We start from the raw sequence: 17,901 nt of genomic DNA, 5'->3' as shown, positions 1-17,901 counted from the left end.
CTTGTAAAACCTAAGTTGTATGAATTCTAGACAACCAAAATAAAAATTCGAATAGGAAAAATAAGAACATATGAACATGGATCTTGGTTTCATCGAGAACATGACATAAGAAAAAAATAAATACATAAACATAATAGACAAGGAACCTGATTGAAGAGCCATATCCTTGTCTTTGGCATCGTCGGCTTGATCTCTGTGGAAGAAGATGCAATGGAAAGGAAGGTCTTCCAAGGGACTTAGGGGATGATGTCGCCATAAAGCTTCTTGTCAATGGAGAACAAGAAACTATGTCAAGATGATGCCCTAAGCTCCTGGGGACTAACCCTATATATAGTGGACATCTATTATCAGTCCATAGATAATAATAGATGCGGGACTATAAATCCTTATATATACTGAACATCTATTATCGACATATAAATGATAATAGATGCGAGACTAAAGGCTTTACATATACAATGTCTACATCCAACAACCGAACCCAATAAACTTAAGTTAGATTACTTTAAAGAGTTCAGATCGTATTCACATATGCAACTTGCAAATAAGCCCACCTAATAGGGATAATTATATCCAACAATCTCTCACTTGGGTTATATGTGAGTTGTATGTGGAATACAAGTAAAACTTTAGTTGATATCAAACTTTATGGGTACAAGATACCCCCTGTAAACAATATAGTCCATTAACTTCATTAGTATAGGACTAAAGAGGTCATAACTACTATATATGATCGTAACAAGCCCCAACAGTAATCACAATACAATGTCATTAATGACATAAATCAAGATGTAGATGTGTAGAGTGAAAATTATATGAAATGTGATCAGTACATGTTAATTTTCAACTGATGCTAAGATGACCTCAAAAGAGGTCAGATTATATTTGCGAAATACTTTATGCTAAACTGCAATAGTAAATCATGATCAACTTTATGATTCCAAAAGGAAACTGTATCATATTTACAAATATCAAATGTTAAACAGCAGTAGTAAATGATGATATCACAGTCAGAGTGTCAAACAAACATATAAATTCCCATTAATATTTTGAACTTTAAGTACGTACAATAATCAAAATAAAATGTTTGTCTTTATTATCAAATATAGAGCAATAAAATAAATACAGACTCCTACTAGATGAGTTCTTCTTCCATAAGAAGGACTCCCATATCCACAACATGCGCATGAAACACCTTATGCACCAAGCCTTTGGTGAGTAGATCGGCCAACATGGAATCTGTTCTGATGTGCTCTACCATAATCTGACAACTCTGAATTCTTTCTTTAACCGCTATAAACTTGATGTCGATGTGTTTAGACTTCGACGAACTGCGGTTGTTCTTGGCATAAAGTTCTGCAGCTTTATTATCACACTAGATCCTCAGTGGCCTGTCAATGCCATCAACGATCTATAATGTTGTGATGAAGTTCCACAGCCAAATCTCGTGATTGGATGCTTCGTAGCATGCTACTAATTCCGCCTCCATAGTAGAAGTGGCTACTAACGTCTGCTTGACGCTCTTCCAAGATATAGTCCCTCCAGCACGCATGAAGATATAGCCCGAAGTGGACCTCCTGCTATCCAAGCATCTAGTAAAATCAAAGTCTGAATATCCAATCACCTTTAAGTGATCTGATCTCCGATATGTGAACATATGTCCTTTAGTTCTTTGCAAATATCGCATTACTCTCTTTATCGCTTTCCAGTGTGACTGTCACGCCCCGAGAGTAAGGATGTCCAATCGAAAATCGGACAACACATCTCCTGTAACAGTGACAATTGGAGCCAATATACATACACAAACGACATAATAACATATTCATCAGCCCACATGGCTGGAACATACCACGCAGTTTATATAATACAGCCTACTCGACTAGAACAACATAACAACACCCACGCAGTTTATATCACTAACAGCCCACACGGCTGCACTGAAAATGCAGCAAAATAACGGAAAGAAAACCCACAAATGCAAAGTCCACAAAACATCGCAGATACAAAGTCCACAAAACCAGTATCAAAACATAGTTAGTTCTCACAGCATCTAAATCCAACGAATACGAAATGCAAGTAAAGAGAAACAAAAACCAAAATCATTCCTCGGATATGACGCAGGACTGGCAGGCGGCATCTCTCCAAGCATCCATGACTCATCTACCTGCTATCTGGCGAAAGAAAAATCAATTTGTGGAATGGTGAGTATTGGAACTCAGCGGGTAATAGACAGATAGTGCATGAACAAAATAAATAAATAGAGAATGCCAAAAGGAATACAGTCTCATAAGGAAATATAGCAGATACTACCATGATGTCAAAATAAATGTGCATACCTGACGCAGGACTGGCAGGCGGCATCTCTCCAAGCATCCATGACTCATCTACCTGCTATCTGGCGAAAGAAAAATCAATTTGTGGAATGGTGAGTATTGGAACTCAGCGGGTAATCGACAGATAGTGCATGAACAAAATAAATAAATAGAGAATGCCAAAAGGAATACAGTCTCATAAGGAAAGATAGCAGATACTACCATGATGTCAAAATAAATGTTCATACCTGAAGTCAAATCCTAGGCTAACAATAGAAGGTCAGGGGTGACACAAACTTGCTACAGTATTGCCTATAACTATAGGGGTAAATATGTGAGATGTATTCATTTTACCAATAAATAAACCAGTGTCTAAACACCTACAACGAGTGGATATCTCAACATAAATAAGCATATCAGCATAAGTGAACAACAGCAGTAAACGATGGCAGTATAAGTAAGCAATAACAGTATATATAAAGAGCAGCAGCCAAAGCAAGTATAATAACAGCGTATGCACGGATGGTCACTCCCGCCCACCTCTCTACCATGACCCCTGTATGGTCGAGAGGCTGGGTCAGTGAGATACTGTACACCACTCCAGCTACCACTCTCGAGTGGCCGAGGGGACAGTTGTATAGTAGCTAACTAGCTATGTTTGCGACGGGGGTCCTTGTTGCTCGCAACTCCAGCTACCACCACTTATGAGTGGCCGAGTGCGGCACGACAGGACAAACGACATCTGCTCCAACTACCCCTCTCTCGAGTGGCCGAGCGTGCAGCCCTGGTCAACGACTCTCTCGACCGTAAGGGAGAATTTGTCGTTGACATGCATGTAATGATATTATGCGCAAGCTGCAACAGTCATCATATGCATATATAAAAAAAAACAGAAGCTAGGTATGCTACATGAAGCCAGCATGCTCAGTAAGGTGTGTAAATAAACAACATTCAAAGCAAGTAAGCATGATATCTAGTATATGCTAAATATCATGGAAAGTCAACAAGAGACTGTATAGACATAGAAACAAGTAGCTCAAAGATCGAGTGGAAGTATCAAACGCAGGAAAAATAAGAGTGGAGTCAAGGTAAAAGCAGTTCCTATCCAAAGGTAGCTCATGCACTAAGTTCAAAGAACTACAGAATCAAGGCAAGAAGTACCCGTCTCTAATATGTATTCTGAACCAAATCACGCCCCGTCACGTCAACCGTCTCAATCAACGTCCTGCACCAGCGCACACAAATTAGCTATCTTCTCATGAATCAAATAGCTAATACCAATTCTCAAACCATATATAACCCACTCCTAGAACAACCCTCAAAACGATCAGCCTATCTCGAAATAGATGCACAAAACGACCAAACCCAAACACCCTGGTTCTGTTCAAAGAATCAGCTGCATCGAGAGAAAACTACACAAAGCCCCGAAATCCAATCAAGATCTCATAATCTCCAAAGCAAAAGCACAATGAAAAGTCATCTTTAAACCCTTCGAATATGTTCGAAAATTCCACTACCAACACAAGAAATAAAAGCACAATGAAAAGTCATTGTAACCGCTCCAAATGTGTCTAGGACATTGAACTAACATGAAAAGGCAAAGACCATCTCAGAACTGATTCAAAATCCACCAAAATCTGTCCCAAAAATCTGAAGCCAACACAAGATAGCAATGCTCAATGAATAACCCATCTAAGCCCCTCAATTCTATCCGGAACTACCACAGCTAACCCAAGAGGTGTAACACACTGCAAAACCATCCTTAAACACCAAAAATCCATTCAGAAATCCCACAGCCAACACAAGATAACAAAGCTCAAATCCCACAACCGATTACAAGCTCTCAAATCTGTTCTAGCAATTAAAATCTACTACAGAAGAATGAAACAACATTGGAAAAGAAATAATCGCGACCTTCCCAAATCCGAAACCGAAAACCAACACGAAAACTTCATAAAGAACTAGAACTTCATCAAAGAAAACCGTGTATATGCCTACTCCTATTCCTTTTTCGAAACCTATATCTACAGGAGAGATTATACGTACTAGATCAGTTAAGGCACAGCTCGGAGAGAAGAGGAAGAGGGGTTAGGGCATGGCTGCGTTGGCGACAGGGCTCAAGAGAGAAGAAGATTCGGCGATTGGGGTGCTCGCGTGAGGAGAAGATCGCCGGCTGCTGTGGTGCTCGCGCGCGAGGAAGAGAAGAGACCAGCGGCTGTGGCTCGGTGGTTCTCTATGAGGAGATTGTGAGAGGGAGATCAGCTGGTGCTTGCGTGAGGGAAAGAAGCCGGAAGCTGTGGCTCGATGGAGAAGAGGATCGGCGATGGATTTTGGGCGGTGTCGTGTGAGGGCTCGGGGAGGAGTCGGCGCGAGAGGGGTGAGGGGAGAAGGGATCGGGAATTAGGAGGTGAGGGTTTAGGTTTTAATAGTTATAACTTAGGTTTTGATTAATGCAACTTTACGTTAATCAAATTAATCAACTCCCACCTTTGGGTATTCCAAACAGGCTTTTCTCGGACCCATGAACTCATCCCCTCTAAATACGTCATATGAGCTCCGAAAAATTCTTAGAAAATTTCTAAAAATCCAATAAGATTATTTGTCAAATTACCTTATTATTTAAGTATTATTTGGGCATCGTATTTTATAGTAACGGTCCTGGGTTACTAATATATCTGTCTAACATTCCCACTATAAATGTTATATCTGGTCGAGTACAAACTTGTGCAAACATGAGACTTCCGACTGCTGACGCATATGCTCCAGCTTCTTTATTTCAAGTTCAAGCCGTGGACACTGCTGCAAGCTGAACTTATCACCTCTTGACACAGGTATAGTTCTGCATACCATACCTTATAAGCACCTTTTCAATATAGGCCTATTGTGAAAGTCCAAGAATATCTCTTGAACGATCACGATAGATCTATATGCCTAAAACAAAAGATGCTTCACCAAGATCTTTCATTTCAAAATTATCAGATAGAAATGACTTGGTTTGATGCAGCATATACTTATTATTGCTCGCAAGCAATATATCGTCTACATATAAAACAAGTATAACAAACTTGCTCCAACCAAACTTGCCAATGCTTTTCTCAAAAGATACTTCCCTGATTTTATTACTCCCACTATCCTCAATGAACTTGAGATTTCCCGTTCGAAGAAGGATCTATTAGAGGGATCATAAAATTTATACGCTCTTAACTTCTTAGAGTATCCTATAAAATTACAGCTAACCCTTCTTGAGTCCAGTTTCCTTTCATTAGGCTTGTAAGACCTAGTTTCGGCTGGACAACCCCAGACGTGTAAGTGTCTAATGATAGGCTTTTTACCCGTCCACGTCTCGAATGGATTTTTAGTTACTGCCTTACTAGGTACTTTATTGAGTAGGTAAACTGCAATCTTGAGTGCTTCACCCCACAAGAACTCTGGTAGAGAAGTGAAAGTTATCATACTTCTTACCATGTCTTTTAGGGTTCGATTGCAACGCTCATCTACACCATTCTGACTGGGCGTACCAGACATGGTATACTGAGGCACAATTCCACACTCAGTAAGGTAATTCGCAAAAGGTCCTGGACATTGTTCACCTGATCCATCATATCGACCGTAATATTCACCTCCATGGTCGAATCGGATAACTTTAATTTTCTTACCTAGTTGAAGTCCAATTTCGATTTTGAAAATTTTGAACATGTCCAAAGATTACGATTTCTCATGAATAAGGTACAGATAGCCAAATCTGGAATAGTTGTCTATGAAGCTAATAAAATATGTGTGTCTATTCCAAGATGCCTTAGGGAATGATCCATAAATATCCGTACGTATTAGCTCCAAAACATCACTACAACGGCTAGTCCCCTTATTCCTTTTGTTAGTGGTCTTCCCCTTGATACACTCTATGCAGATATCAAAATCCGACATGTCAAGGGAATCGAGAATTCCATGTGACATTAACCTTTCTAAGCGTTGTTTGGATATATGTCCTAAACGCCTATGCCACAACATGGAAGAATTCTCATTAGTCAATTTACGTTTCGTACCTATACTATGCATTATCACGTTGTCAACTGTAGGAGTAAAAATGTTCAATTTATAAAGCTTATCAACCAAGGAAACATTGCCAACTAATACTGAATTAAAGAAAATACTGAAAATTCCATTTCTAAATGAACAAGAATAACCTGATTTGTCCAAACAAGAAATTGAAATTAAATTTCGTCGAAAAGACGGTACAATAAATGTATTTTCTAAATCTAGAACAACATTGGTTTCTAAACAAAGCCTAAAAACATCAATCGACTCGACTTTAGCTTTCTTTTCATTTCCTGTATAGATGTATCTTTCACCATCAAGCGGAAGTCGGCTCCTGACAACCCTACATAGTGACACTTATGTGAGTAGTAGCATCGGTATCTATCCACCAAGTGTCAGTGGGTACAATAGTTAGATTGACTTCCGAACTAACAAAGTTGAGAAGTTTATCTTTGCACGCCAATTAGCGTACTTGAAACAGTCTTTATTCATATGACCTTTCTTCTTGCAAAAGAAAAAAGTGGATTCCTTATCCTATTTCTTGTGCTCCTTATGACCATTGCCTCCAGAATCTGCAGTTTGTTTTCCTTTTCCTTTGTTATTGATTTTCTTTCGTTTCTTGCTCACACTTTGAGAATCAGATGCTAAGTGAGAACTCTCAGATGTCTCAATCTTTAGTTCCTCCTCCTCTTACACGCATTGGGCAAAAAGCTCATTCAATGTCCACTTTTCCTTTTGAGTATTATACGATATCTTAAAAGGAGTGAACCGTGCAGGCAGAGATATCAAGACGAAATGCACTAACATACCCTTAGATATATCGAGTTTTAGTGCTTTCAGATTTGTCGCTATATTGGACATCTCCATAATATACTTTCTTATGTTTCTTTTACCATTGTATCGCATGGTTACCAATTTCGTAAGAAGTGTGGTAGTCTCGACCTTTTCATTTGAGGTGAATCGGTCTACTAATTGATCCAGGAAACTCCTAACATCTCTTCCCCCTGCTATTAAGCCTTTTATTGGTGCCGGTATGGAAAGCTTCATGATACTCAGACACATATGATTTGATTTCTCCCACAGCTGAAATTCAGCCCTCTGCTCTATAGTGCTAGCATTGGTCAGAGGTGCAGGACGATCATTCCTTAACGCATAGTCTAAGTCCATGCAGCCTAAGACTACGATAACGTATTCTTTCCATTTAGCAAAATTCGAACCAGTTAGCGTTGGGATGTTATTAATGTTGTCAGTTACAGATTGCACTGAAATTAAAGAAAGAAATTTATTTAAGCTCACAATTTTACTAAAGCTAAGAACATTTATGTAATATAAAATTATGCAAATAAAATAAAATTTTAAATGCATATGAATGAGCTCTTTATGAGATACCAAGTACAACATAATGTGCCTTCCTTTGCGTCGATATATTATTTGTTAGCGATACTCTCTAATATAACTCAAATTTTAATTGGCCACACAACCTGCCTTTCTTTGGGCCGACCGCGCATAATATGACACTTTATATGAGTTATATTTTTGTCCATAGCTTACAACAACCTTAATCGGCTATATAATATGTCTTCCTTTGGATTGACATATTTTGTGCATGATCTAAACAAAATAATATTTTGTTTTATAGTTATAAGCTACCTTATGCATATATCTGGCATAAAAATAACCTTCATTTGGGCTGATTACTTTTAGCATGGATATACGTCTACCAACATAAAATACACTAAATCTACCTAAGATGCATTCCTTTGGGCCGACACATTAGTTCAACTTAGTAGCATGTTGTGTAGATAGACTCAAGAAAATTCTAGGAACTTAATTCGAACAAAAATGACTTAATCAGCCTTAACAACTCCAAATTAGACTTATCAATCGATTGATATCATATGACAGTCGATTGGTTTTATCCAATCGATTTGAAAGTCTACTATATGCGACTATATGACCCAGTTTTATAATTAAATAGTATTATTTAATACTATTTAATCCCTTAATTATTTATGAAAAAAAATATTTAATACACTTTTGTTTCATGAACAGTAACATATTTACTTTTTTTATTGTTTTTTTTATTTACTGTTTCATTCAAAATAGTTTTTTTTTAAATTTTATTATAGTGTTTCTGTTGAAACAGTGCATATAAAAAAATATAACATTCTGTTTCATCAATTGAAACCGTATTATTATTTTTTAATGAAACAGTAATCTACTGTTTCACAATTTTTATTTAATCGATTAATAGAAATAATCGAATAAAAATAATCTTAATCGAATAAAAATTAAACTTAATCGATTAAAATTGACATAATTACGAGTTTAAGGCGGGAAATCATTTAAGAAAAATTGTTAATCAATTTCTATCGATTCTGTTCGATGTGTTAGGCTTGGTAATCGATTGGTCGACCAAACCAATCTATTAAACCATTACTACATGGGAGATTAAGTCTTTCCTAGATTTTCTATACAAAAGATTTCGACGATCAAATAATTGTATTATACTAGGCAAACTTAATCTAGCATATAAATAATAAATCGACCAAAAAACTTAAACTTTAAACCATGAAATCGATGAAAGAGAGTCATGACTATGATACCAATTGATAGTTCTCATAAAACCTAAACCGCATGAATTCTAGACAACCGAAATAAAAATTCAAATAGGACAAACAAGAACATATGAGCATGGATCTTGGTTTCATCGAGAACATGACATAAGAAAAAAATAAATACATAAACATAATAGACAAGGAACCTGATTGAAGAGTCGTATCCTTGTCTTTGGCGTCGTCGGCTTGATCTATGTGGAAGAAGATGTAGCGGAAAGGAAAGTCTTCCAAGGGACTTAAGGGATGACGGCGCCTTAAAGCTTCTTGTCAATGGGGAACAAGAAACTATGTCAAGATGATGCCCTAAGCCCTTGGGGACCAACCCTATATATAGTGGACATCTATTATCAGCCCATAGATAATAATAGATGCAGAACTATAAGTCCATATATATACTGAACATCTATTATCAGCATATAGATGATAATAGATGCGGGACTAAAGGTTCTACACATACAAGGTCTATATCCAACAACCGAACTCAATAAACCTAAGTTAGATTACTTTAAAGGGTTCATATCGTATTCACATATGCAATTTATAAATAAGTCCACTTAAGAGGGATAATTATATCCAACAAGATCTCTTTCTTTTAAAGTTAGTAAGTATTGTTTTTCTACCTCAAAAATTTATGTCCAAATTAAAGAAAAAGGGTGCTATTAGAAGTAGCCTAAACGTTAGTAAAACTATAGTTGGTTAGCTTGCAACTAAAGAAAGTAGATGCACTTAACTTTTATCTTCATGTAGATGGCCAAAAAAATTTCTTTTAAATGATTCTCTACATTTAAATCTGTAAGCTGTCTTATTGTTACTTTATATTTCCATCATGAATCAAATTGCCATAACTTATTGAACGACCAATGTTTCCACTGCCCGTACTCAAGCAGGAGAATGAAGAACGTGATTTGTTTCAGGTTCGCATTTTCTCCCTAATGGACGAACAAATGTTAGATGCCATATACAAGAAGTTAAAGCAAAAGGTGTACATTAAAGGAAGTGACATCTTTTATAAGGGAGGGCCAGTTGAAAAGATGGTTTTCATAGTCTCTGGAAAATTGGAAAGTATTGGAGCAGATGGAAACATAGCCCCCTTAGCAGAGGGTGATGTATGTGGCGAGGAGCTCCTTACGTGGTATCTTGAGCACACTTCAGTAACTAGAGGTATCACCACTTCAAATATTTATGTTGTTGCAATCAGGAATTATATGATAGCAAAAGGTGAATATGTTCGCCCCCAACGACCCGTCCAGGATCAACACACGGAGGAGGTAAATCACGGGCGGCTACTAGTATTTGGAATAGTGATTAGCACATAAGGGAGGCATTTACCTCGGCTTGTCGAGATTTGATCCCCATACCTCATGATGACAATACTTCATGCGCTAGTCAGTAGACCGTCCCGAGGGGACTGCAATCAGGAATTATAGTTTCAATATGATGTGATTTAATGGGTAGCATACAAGGGCCTTATAATGTTCTAAATTTTAACATTTTTAGTTATAAACTTTATATATTGTGAGGGAAAAGTTAAAGTTTTTTTTTCCTCAAGATGACCCTAGGTAGCCCCCCTTCTACCTAAACGGGATTCGCATGAATGATCTAGAACAGAGGAGCATGAGTGAGGATGAGTGAGGAGGCAACTCTAACACTATGTTGAGGGGAAAACATTAGGTTTCATCCTCAAAGAATATTTAGTAGCTCTCTCTACCAATGGATATTGTTGATAAATAAGAATATTATAAATAGCCACTTACCTGATATATTTGCATAATACTCCAGAAGTGCATAATAGACGCATCTCCTGTTTAGCTCCAAATCTAAGAAAGCTTTCCTTGGCAAATAGTTCCTGAGAATGAAAGATCCAGATCCAACAAAAAAATATGTATGCAAAGAAATACATGTAGACATTGGTTTCCACAATTGTAATGATTTCATGCAAGTTACTTTAGCACCCTCATTAGTTTCTCGAATTGTAATATCTAATGACCGTGTGGAATTAGCATTGCAAAGTTTTCCCTCTCTTGTATTATAACAGTGTATAGGTTCACTGAAATCATGCAAGCATCATGTTCTTGAATTGTGCTTCGTTGCAGAGGGTGGGAGAATCCAATTCCCAGGATCACGGTCGTTATCAACTCGAACTGTTACATGTCTAACCAATGTTGAAGCTTTTGCACTCCATGCTGCCGATCTAGAAGAAGTCACTACATTGTTCTCCCAGTTCTTGAGAAACCCACGCGGACAAGGAGCTATTAAGTAATGTGCAATTTTTCTGGATACGGTGCATTTGATTTTGTAACATCATTCTGCATATTTAAGTCTACAAGATATCATGGTTCAAATATTTCTTGGAACTCTGAGGGTCATAAAGTCGATTTACCAGATAAGAGTGCTAGGATGAATAACCACATTTGGTAATCTTTGACAAGTGATAAATCTAGCATCTAAGATTGCTTAATGTCTTGCAATTCAATTTCAGGTATGAATTACCCTATTGGAGAAAAATGCCTGTGACACGCTGTCAAGTGGCTTGGAGATACCGGCAGAAGCATTTGAAGCGCGCTAGCATCACAAACAATTTGTCTGCTAATCACACAGCTCGACGCTGAACATGGATTATCTTCAGCTGCAAATGCTATACCTGTCATTTATGCCCATAATTATATACTAGGCTTTTTGAAGCATGGTCTTCTACCTCCACAATTTCCCTCAGGATTTCCGTGGATCAGGATTCAAGGTAGCATGAAAATTTTGATGAATCTCTCTCACTTGTGATGCCTGCCATTGTTTATATGAATAAGGTTGATGTCAGACTAGTATTTTGTTGTCTTATCTCCCTGATGGTTGATGTATTCATGTGCATCCCATATGCCTCAATCAGGTTTAAACTTGAAGACTGTTATCGGGCTATGATTGTCAATAAACAAAAATCTTTGAGTGGAGAAAATCAATTATAGCTATTCTTGTTTTAATGGAAACATTCAGAATGCGCACCAAGAATAAAACTATTAACTCTATCTAGATCTTAAAAAAAAATAATAATAAAGGAAAAATTAGAGAAGATGTTCCATGATCCCAAAACATACATGGAGGAGCATGCTTTCTGGAAATAGAGATTAAACACGCAAATCAACCACCAAAGAAATCACTAGTTTGGGAGATGACAGGCGCAAAAAAGAACAGGATTAAACAAGGATAAATAGCCCTTACTTGTTGTTACATCAAACATATGTTTTGTGAAAATCATAATTAAGGCAACTCTTCTAGTAAAATTCATGTGAAGCATACACTCTCGCCATCATGCAAGGGTATCTCGCTGGCACCAAAACGGTTGTCTCATGTATTCCTCTTCATCCTTTGGTGGATGGATAGTGACAAGATCTGGAAGTGGAGTGGTTGGCCCTTGTTGCCCCTTTGGATACCAGTCCAACATAATTTTGACCTTGATTCCAAGAACACCCTAAACATTTGGGGGAAACAAGATTTGATTAGGTGGAGATTCAATGTTGAAACTAAAAATCCTAGTAGTTTTTGTGGCGTGTAGAATAGATTAGTGTGTTTCAGATCCTAACCTGTCTGAGGAGAACATGCCTCACTGCAGAGTCAATGTATTCCTTTACTGGCTGACCAGAAGAAATCATGTATCCATCCTTGAAGTTCATGGATTTAGCTCGCTGGGCCCTGAGCTTTCCACTTTCTATTATCTGAAAGAAAATCAGGGATCAAAATATCACATTCATTGAAAGGTCGATGGATCTTAGAATAAATTTGTGTACCTGACATCCCTTGGCACCACTCTCCATGACAAACGTCAAGAGACCATAACAGGCCCTGTAAGAAATTAAGCACAAGTGAATAACACATTACTTTTATTCTAAAAGATTATCAATGAGATTGCACTGTTTTTTGAAAGAGCGGCGAAAGAACTAAATGAAGTCTCAACAGGATTCATAAAAGATTATGTCAAAATCTTGGACAACAGAACAGCAGAAGTCATATTGCCCATGAATCAGCTCTTCAGGGAATACAAAAATATTATTGGACAAGAAACCGACTAGGAGGTGCCATTAGACTTCCTGTATGTTGCCTGAAAAACAAGCTATGCACTACTAGCAGTCTTACTAAATTCTAACTTTCTAAGCTATCAAACAATTTGTATTGATGAATTACATAACAAGGAATACTTCAGAACTAGATCACAAGACATACAAGGAACAGGATCTGATTGACGTATAACTAAGATCAAGTCATAAAAACTAATATAAGAATGATAAATCATAAAATTGAAGTACTAAAAAAAATAACAAAAACAAATCTGGTAAATATGAGACATGAATACTCAAACAGTGACATAGGAAGTGTAAAAGATAATCACAAAACTATATTTTTTCTTAACAAAATTTTCACATTTTAAAAGGAAGAAGCGTTCTGTCAATGCTTCAAATAACTAGGGATCCTTTTAATTACTAATTTGGTTAAAATTATTAAAATTTATTTTAATTTAATCAAAATTACTCAAATTATTATATATTGTACCAATTGTGTCGTAGTTATTAAAATAATACTGAAAATGGATATTTTTTTAAAGAAAGAATACATTGTTTTGATTTTTTTTCAAGGGTTGCTTTTTCACCTTTATTTTTTTTTCTCCTATTTTAATATTTTTAAAGATGTTGAATTAAACTTTATAGCCATTAAAATTAATCGCTGAACACTAAGCGACAATGGACATGTTCGTGTTGGGTCAATTCTTATCCGGTGCAGAATACGTCCTTACTTTATTTGCCATTTGCTCCGATGACGCATGCATGGTCATAGGTGAGTCAAAGTTGTCAAGTTCCTACTCAACGGCTGTGTCTTCCCACTCACAGTGAGCTGACCGTGGCTACTGATCTTCAGCACGCCTTCCCTTGTCCATCGCATTGAATCCGAACCGGCCGGGGGACGGTGTTCCCGCTTCCTCCTTTGCTGCTCGGGGCTGCAAGGTTGGTTTAGGGGAAGCAGCAGATTTAGCCTTTTTGCGTTATCTTGCGGTTTCTGTTGCTTGCTGGGTTCAAGAAGATGCCTTTTTGCGTTATCTTTTTTCTTTTCCTCGGATTTTTTTTTCCCTTTTCCTCCTTTCTTCCCCTGGGATTTTGCTTTCCCTTTCCATTCCCTTTCCATTTCCGTTTCCCAGGGATTTTTTTCCCTCTTCAATTTCTTTCTCTGCCCGTTCGATCTTTTGAAGTAAACAAGGCCTTCATTTCCGTCCTCCCAATAAAAAAGAGGCTAAATTCCGGTGGTGCCCATTCATATTGGAAACAATTTGGCATAAACTTACAAGTACTGATCAACAATCTCAGCCTGAGTTAACTGGCTCATTATATTCATTTTTTCTTCATTTATTTATTCAGGACGTGTAGCTAAGTATTCAAACTGTATGTTTGTAACATAAATCATTCTGCTTGTCAAGAGAATAGGAGTGGCAGTGCAACAAGAACCCTATGGATCAGTGGCAAGATAAATGATTTGCAGGAAAATTTAGATTTAATTTTCATGTACTTTTATAGTATTATGACTGCTTATATATCTATGATTAGTTTGCATTGCACGCCTACATACTTGGATGTTGAATCTTGGTCTCCTACTTGGAGATAATGTCTATATTACTAGACAACCGAGAGGACATTACACAGCCAATACTTGTACATGGTTTTAGAATGAATGGGATCCAACAACTTATAGTTTTAGCTAACTCTTACAATGAAATTGGAAGTGCCAATAACTGAAAATCTGATTTCACTTTGCCTGATATTGTCTTTTCGTATCAGTTAGGTTACAATTGGTGTTTCTCTGGCATTTGTAGATGTTTTGACTTCAATTAAATAAATAGCATAATCATCCTTAGCATTGTTTCAAGTTTATTCATAATTGACTAATTATTCTTCCTAACCGCTGTAAGTAATTGAACATTTGTTTACTTTGTGGAAGGCTGGGCGATAGGGCCTAAGGGTAGAGACATTCCTGCAGCATGTTAGAGCTTAAATCTCCACAGTTCGCCAAAAAATTGTATCAAATGAATGAGATGAAGCATTTGACATCTGGATAATCATCTTTATATCATCTTTCATATTTGGGCAGTATTCCTTGAAATGTTATTGAAGTATAGAATAATTATATATTTCAGAAGCTAAGAAGTAACTTAGATTTTTTGTTTGATCTTACTATATAGCTTTCTTTAATTCCATGAAAAAAAAAAAATTGAAAGCATTACTAGAGAATGTGTATATTTCCTTAAATTTTGTGAATGTTCTTTTGCAAACCCTTCTTTTCATTGATTAGGCAGGCATGAAATAGTTTTTTTTTAATTATGAATTTAAGAAACTTCAGGGGATGATTCAAATGATATGGAGGACCTAGCATTGGTATTAAGTCAAGAGTTCTCTTGACACTTAAATCTTGGACAAACTCTAAATCTGGATTATACCAGAAAAAAATGATGCTCTTTGTACTCTTTTTTTAGTTTCTTGGTGACGATGCTTGTTATAATTTTAAATGAGAACCATGACTTTCTTATGCAGATACTGTTTACCAGTAGTTTCTTGTCAACATAATTAACCATTATGATAAAACCTGGTCAAAGTGGGTTGGAGAATGCTATAATGTAAGAAGATTAATAACCTTGAAAGGAGGGGAAAATTCTCTTATTAACATTTAAAAAGATGCTTTTCACTAAATGATTTCACTCAAAACAATCTTTTTTCAGGCTTGGATCTTGAAAAATGACTAATCGTGAAGATGATCATGCCCCCATGCTGTTGGGAAACATTGAATTGCCAAGATTTACGGCCAGGAGCGCATCAATGTCTATGCCACCCTCCTTTGCCATTGAAGGTGCCTTTACATCTCACACTCGTCCTCTGCGTAGCGAGAGGGCTCCTGAGGTTAATACTGTAAGTGGCCCTTTGAGTAGGAATAGGAGGCATGGAGTTACCAGAATGCAAAGTAGATCAAATGCTGTTACACCTGAATTATTTGGTGATGATTCCTCTTATGACTGTGATGTCATGAGAAATGAACATTTGCTGATGCCTGGGCCTTTGGGACTGTGCAATAGTCCTGATTGGACTGAGTGCCCTGCATCTCCTTAAAATCAGTTACTTGTCTACTCTTTTACTTAGAATTTAAGTGTGGTAATGAACATTATCGTAGATGAGATGCATTTCAAAATTGATGCATGACAAGGAATCATCAAGAACAAAGCTATAAGCTTGATCTCACATGTTCTTCTCTAAGTTGACCAATAAATAATTTTGATGTGTAAAAACAATCGCCTTCATTTAATCTAGAATTAAAGTTCCTACGTAACAATAACATGTGCCTTATGATCACCATTTGTTGTTTGGTATCCAAATAATATCAGCAGTAGTATAGCACCTTTAACTTGTACAAATAAAAACTACATCAGATGAGTTTAATTGTTGGATATAAATGAATGTGGGCATAACAGAGCGGATTTACGCAAACCATTCTACAACTTGAACTTCTGTATTATCACTACTTTGGTCAAAAAAGAATTCTACCATCCCCAAACTGCATAAATGTCAACATCACCACTTGTCTCCTCCATTTGATATGCCAGTTTATAGTTGCTTTCTTTGTTTAATAATAATGGATGGGATGAGACAGTAGTGTGGTTTTGGATTGAAGCCCCTGGGGATTAATGTGTTGCTCCTTGATCTTTGCCAATCTAACTTTTGAACTTATTCCTCAACTTGCCCTGTGCCTAGTCAAAGTTTGTCAACTTGACCCAATCAGTTTGGATCAGTCTAGTACAGTGCATGTTTGGATGATCATTATCCCTGCTAGCATATAATAAAAGGAAACACTTGATGCCCAGGTGCCCAATCTTCATTCTCTTACATGTAAAAGTAAGCTATTGTTATAGATATAATGTCATTATATGGTGATCTCAGATAGTTGAGACTAACTAAGACCTGATGACATCAATTACAGTTGATGAGGGCATAATTAAAGCTTAACTCGTCAAGGAGCAAACTTAGACTCTAACCATGCTCTTTAGCCTGGATTTGAGATTGGATTGAAATTGAATCTGAACCACAAGACCCTATGATGGTACTGGAAGCCCTTCTGATATTTGACGCACAAAAATAGGAAATTTTGTAAGACAATATGGATGCTTAAAGCCGGAAGACATTCATCTAATGGATGCAACTATACATAGTGATTGGTGTATGATGGTTGCTAAAACTGGAATTCCTTCAGTTGCAATGATACCATATTCCTGCATATGTGCAACCTGTTAAACTTATTTCCTTCTTAGTTTCAAAAGAGAAAATTATCTATAATACAAAAATCTTTTGTGCTTTTGCCCCAGAGACAAGAGGTATTATGTCTTATCTTTCAACTCGACCTTGATAAGATTAAAAAGAGGTTGCTTCAATCAGACCACTGTAGAAAATCATGGTTGCTGTTTCAACAACCTTAGCTTCCCCTAAACATTTGTGCTTCGAGTGTTGCTTGCCATTTGAAGATTGTCTTGAAGTCAATCTCTCTAGTCACCAAAATCTCCGCCCATGATGACCGGTCATGGCCGGTCCCAAGCCCAGATAAAGGAGGAGGGTTCCGTTAGATTGTCAGCCAACGTTAAAACTATGACAAATATTCAATGAATAGATCCATTAAACTATTATACTAATGCTAGGTTGTTCCCCGGAAGGAACGCATTATAGGGTCCGACTGTAACGTCTCGACAAGGATTGCTACATCTCCAGAAGTCGGGTGTAGTGCTAAATATGCAAGAGTTCGTGTTACAGGGTCAAACTGTAACGGTCTCAGCAAAGATCGCTATAACTCCATGAGGACTTGAGTGTAGTGTTAAATAGGCAAGAGTTCTTACACCATAGGTTGGATAAGAACAAATATAATAGGAAAAT

General features: G+C 37.0%; 2 protein-coding genes and 1 pseudogene across 9 annotated transcripts in view; 2 read left to right on the top strand and 1 right to left on the bottom strand.

Moving 5' to 3' along the window:
- Positions 1-11,925, top strand: part of LOC121984270 (probable cyclic nucleotide-gated ion channel 20, chloroplastic) — a 173,018-nt gene extending 161,093 nt beyond the window's left edge. For 5 of the 8 annotated variants that reach the window (XM_042537159.1, XM_042537143.1, XM_042537135.1 and 2 more), the window contains 3 exons: positions 9,880-10,126; positions 11,059-11,221; positions 11,445-11,925. In XM_042537159.1, the coding sequence (XP_042393093.1) occupies positions 9,880-10,126; positions 11,059-11,221; positions 11,445-11,574 (540 nt within the window). In that variant the 3' untranslated portion in view covers positions 11,575-11,925. Of the gene's footprint in view, positions 1-9,879; positions 10,127-11,058; positions 11,222-11,444 lie in introns of those variants that run through there. The other 3 variants (XR_006112837.1, XR_006112838.1, XM_042537174.1) reach the window with 2 other exon arrangements.
- Positions 11,926-12,131: 206 nt separating this feature from the next.
- Positions 12,132-13,057, bottom strand: LOC121984307 (40S ribosomal protein S3-3-like). Its single transcript, XM_042537185.1, has 3 exons — positions 12,742-13,057; positions 12,538-12,669; positions 12,132-12,425 (listed from the first exon to the last, which is right to left on the bottom strand). The coding sequence occupies exons 1-3, from the start codon at positions 12,766-12,768 to the stop codon at positions 12,264-12,266; spliced, it is 321 nt and encodes a 106-aa protein (XP_042393119.1). The 5' UTR covers positions 12,769-13,057; the 3' UTR covers positions 12,132-12,263.
- A 710-nt stretch (positions 13,058-13,767) lies between these two features.
- Positions 13,768-17,901, top strand: part of LOC121984261 — a 50,894-nt pseudogene continuing 46,760 nt past the window's right edge.

Source organism: Zingiber officinale, chromosome 1B (genome assembly GCF_018446385.1).
Source record: "Zingiber officinale cultivar Zhangliang chromosome 1B, Zo_v1.1, whole genome shotgun sequence".
Taxonomy (NCBI): Eukaryota; Viridiplantae; Streptophyta; class Magnoliopsida; order Zingiberales; family Zingiberaceae; genus Zingiber; species Zingiber officinale.
This window is presented reverse-complemented; position numbering and strand designations above follow the sequence as displayed.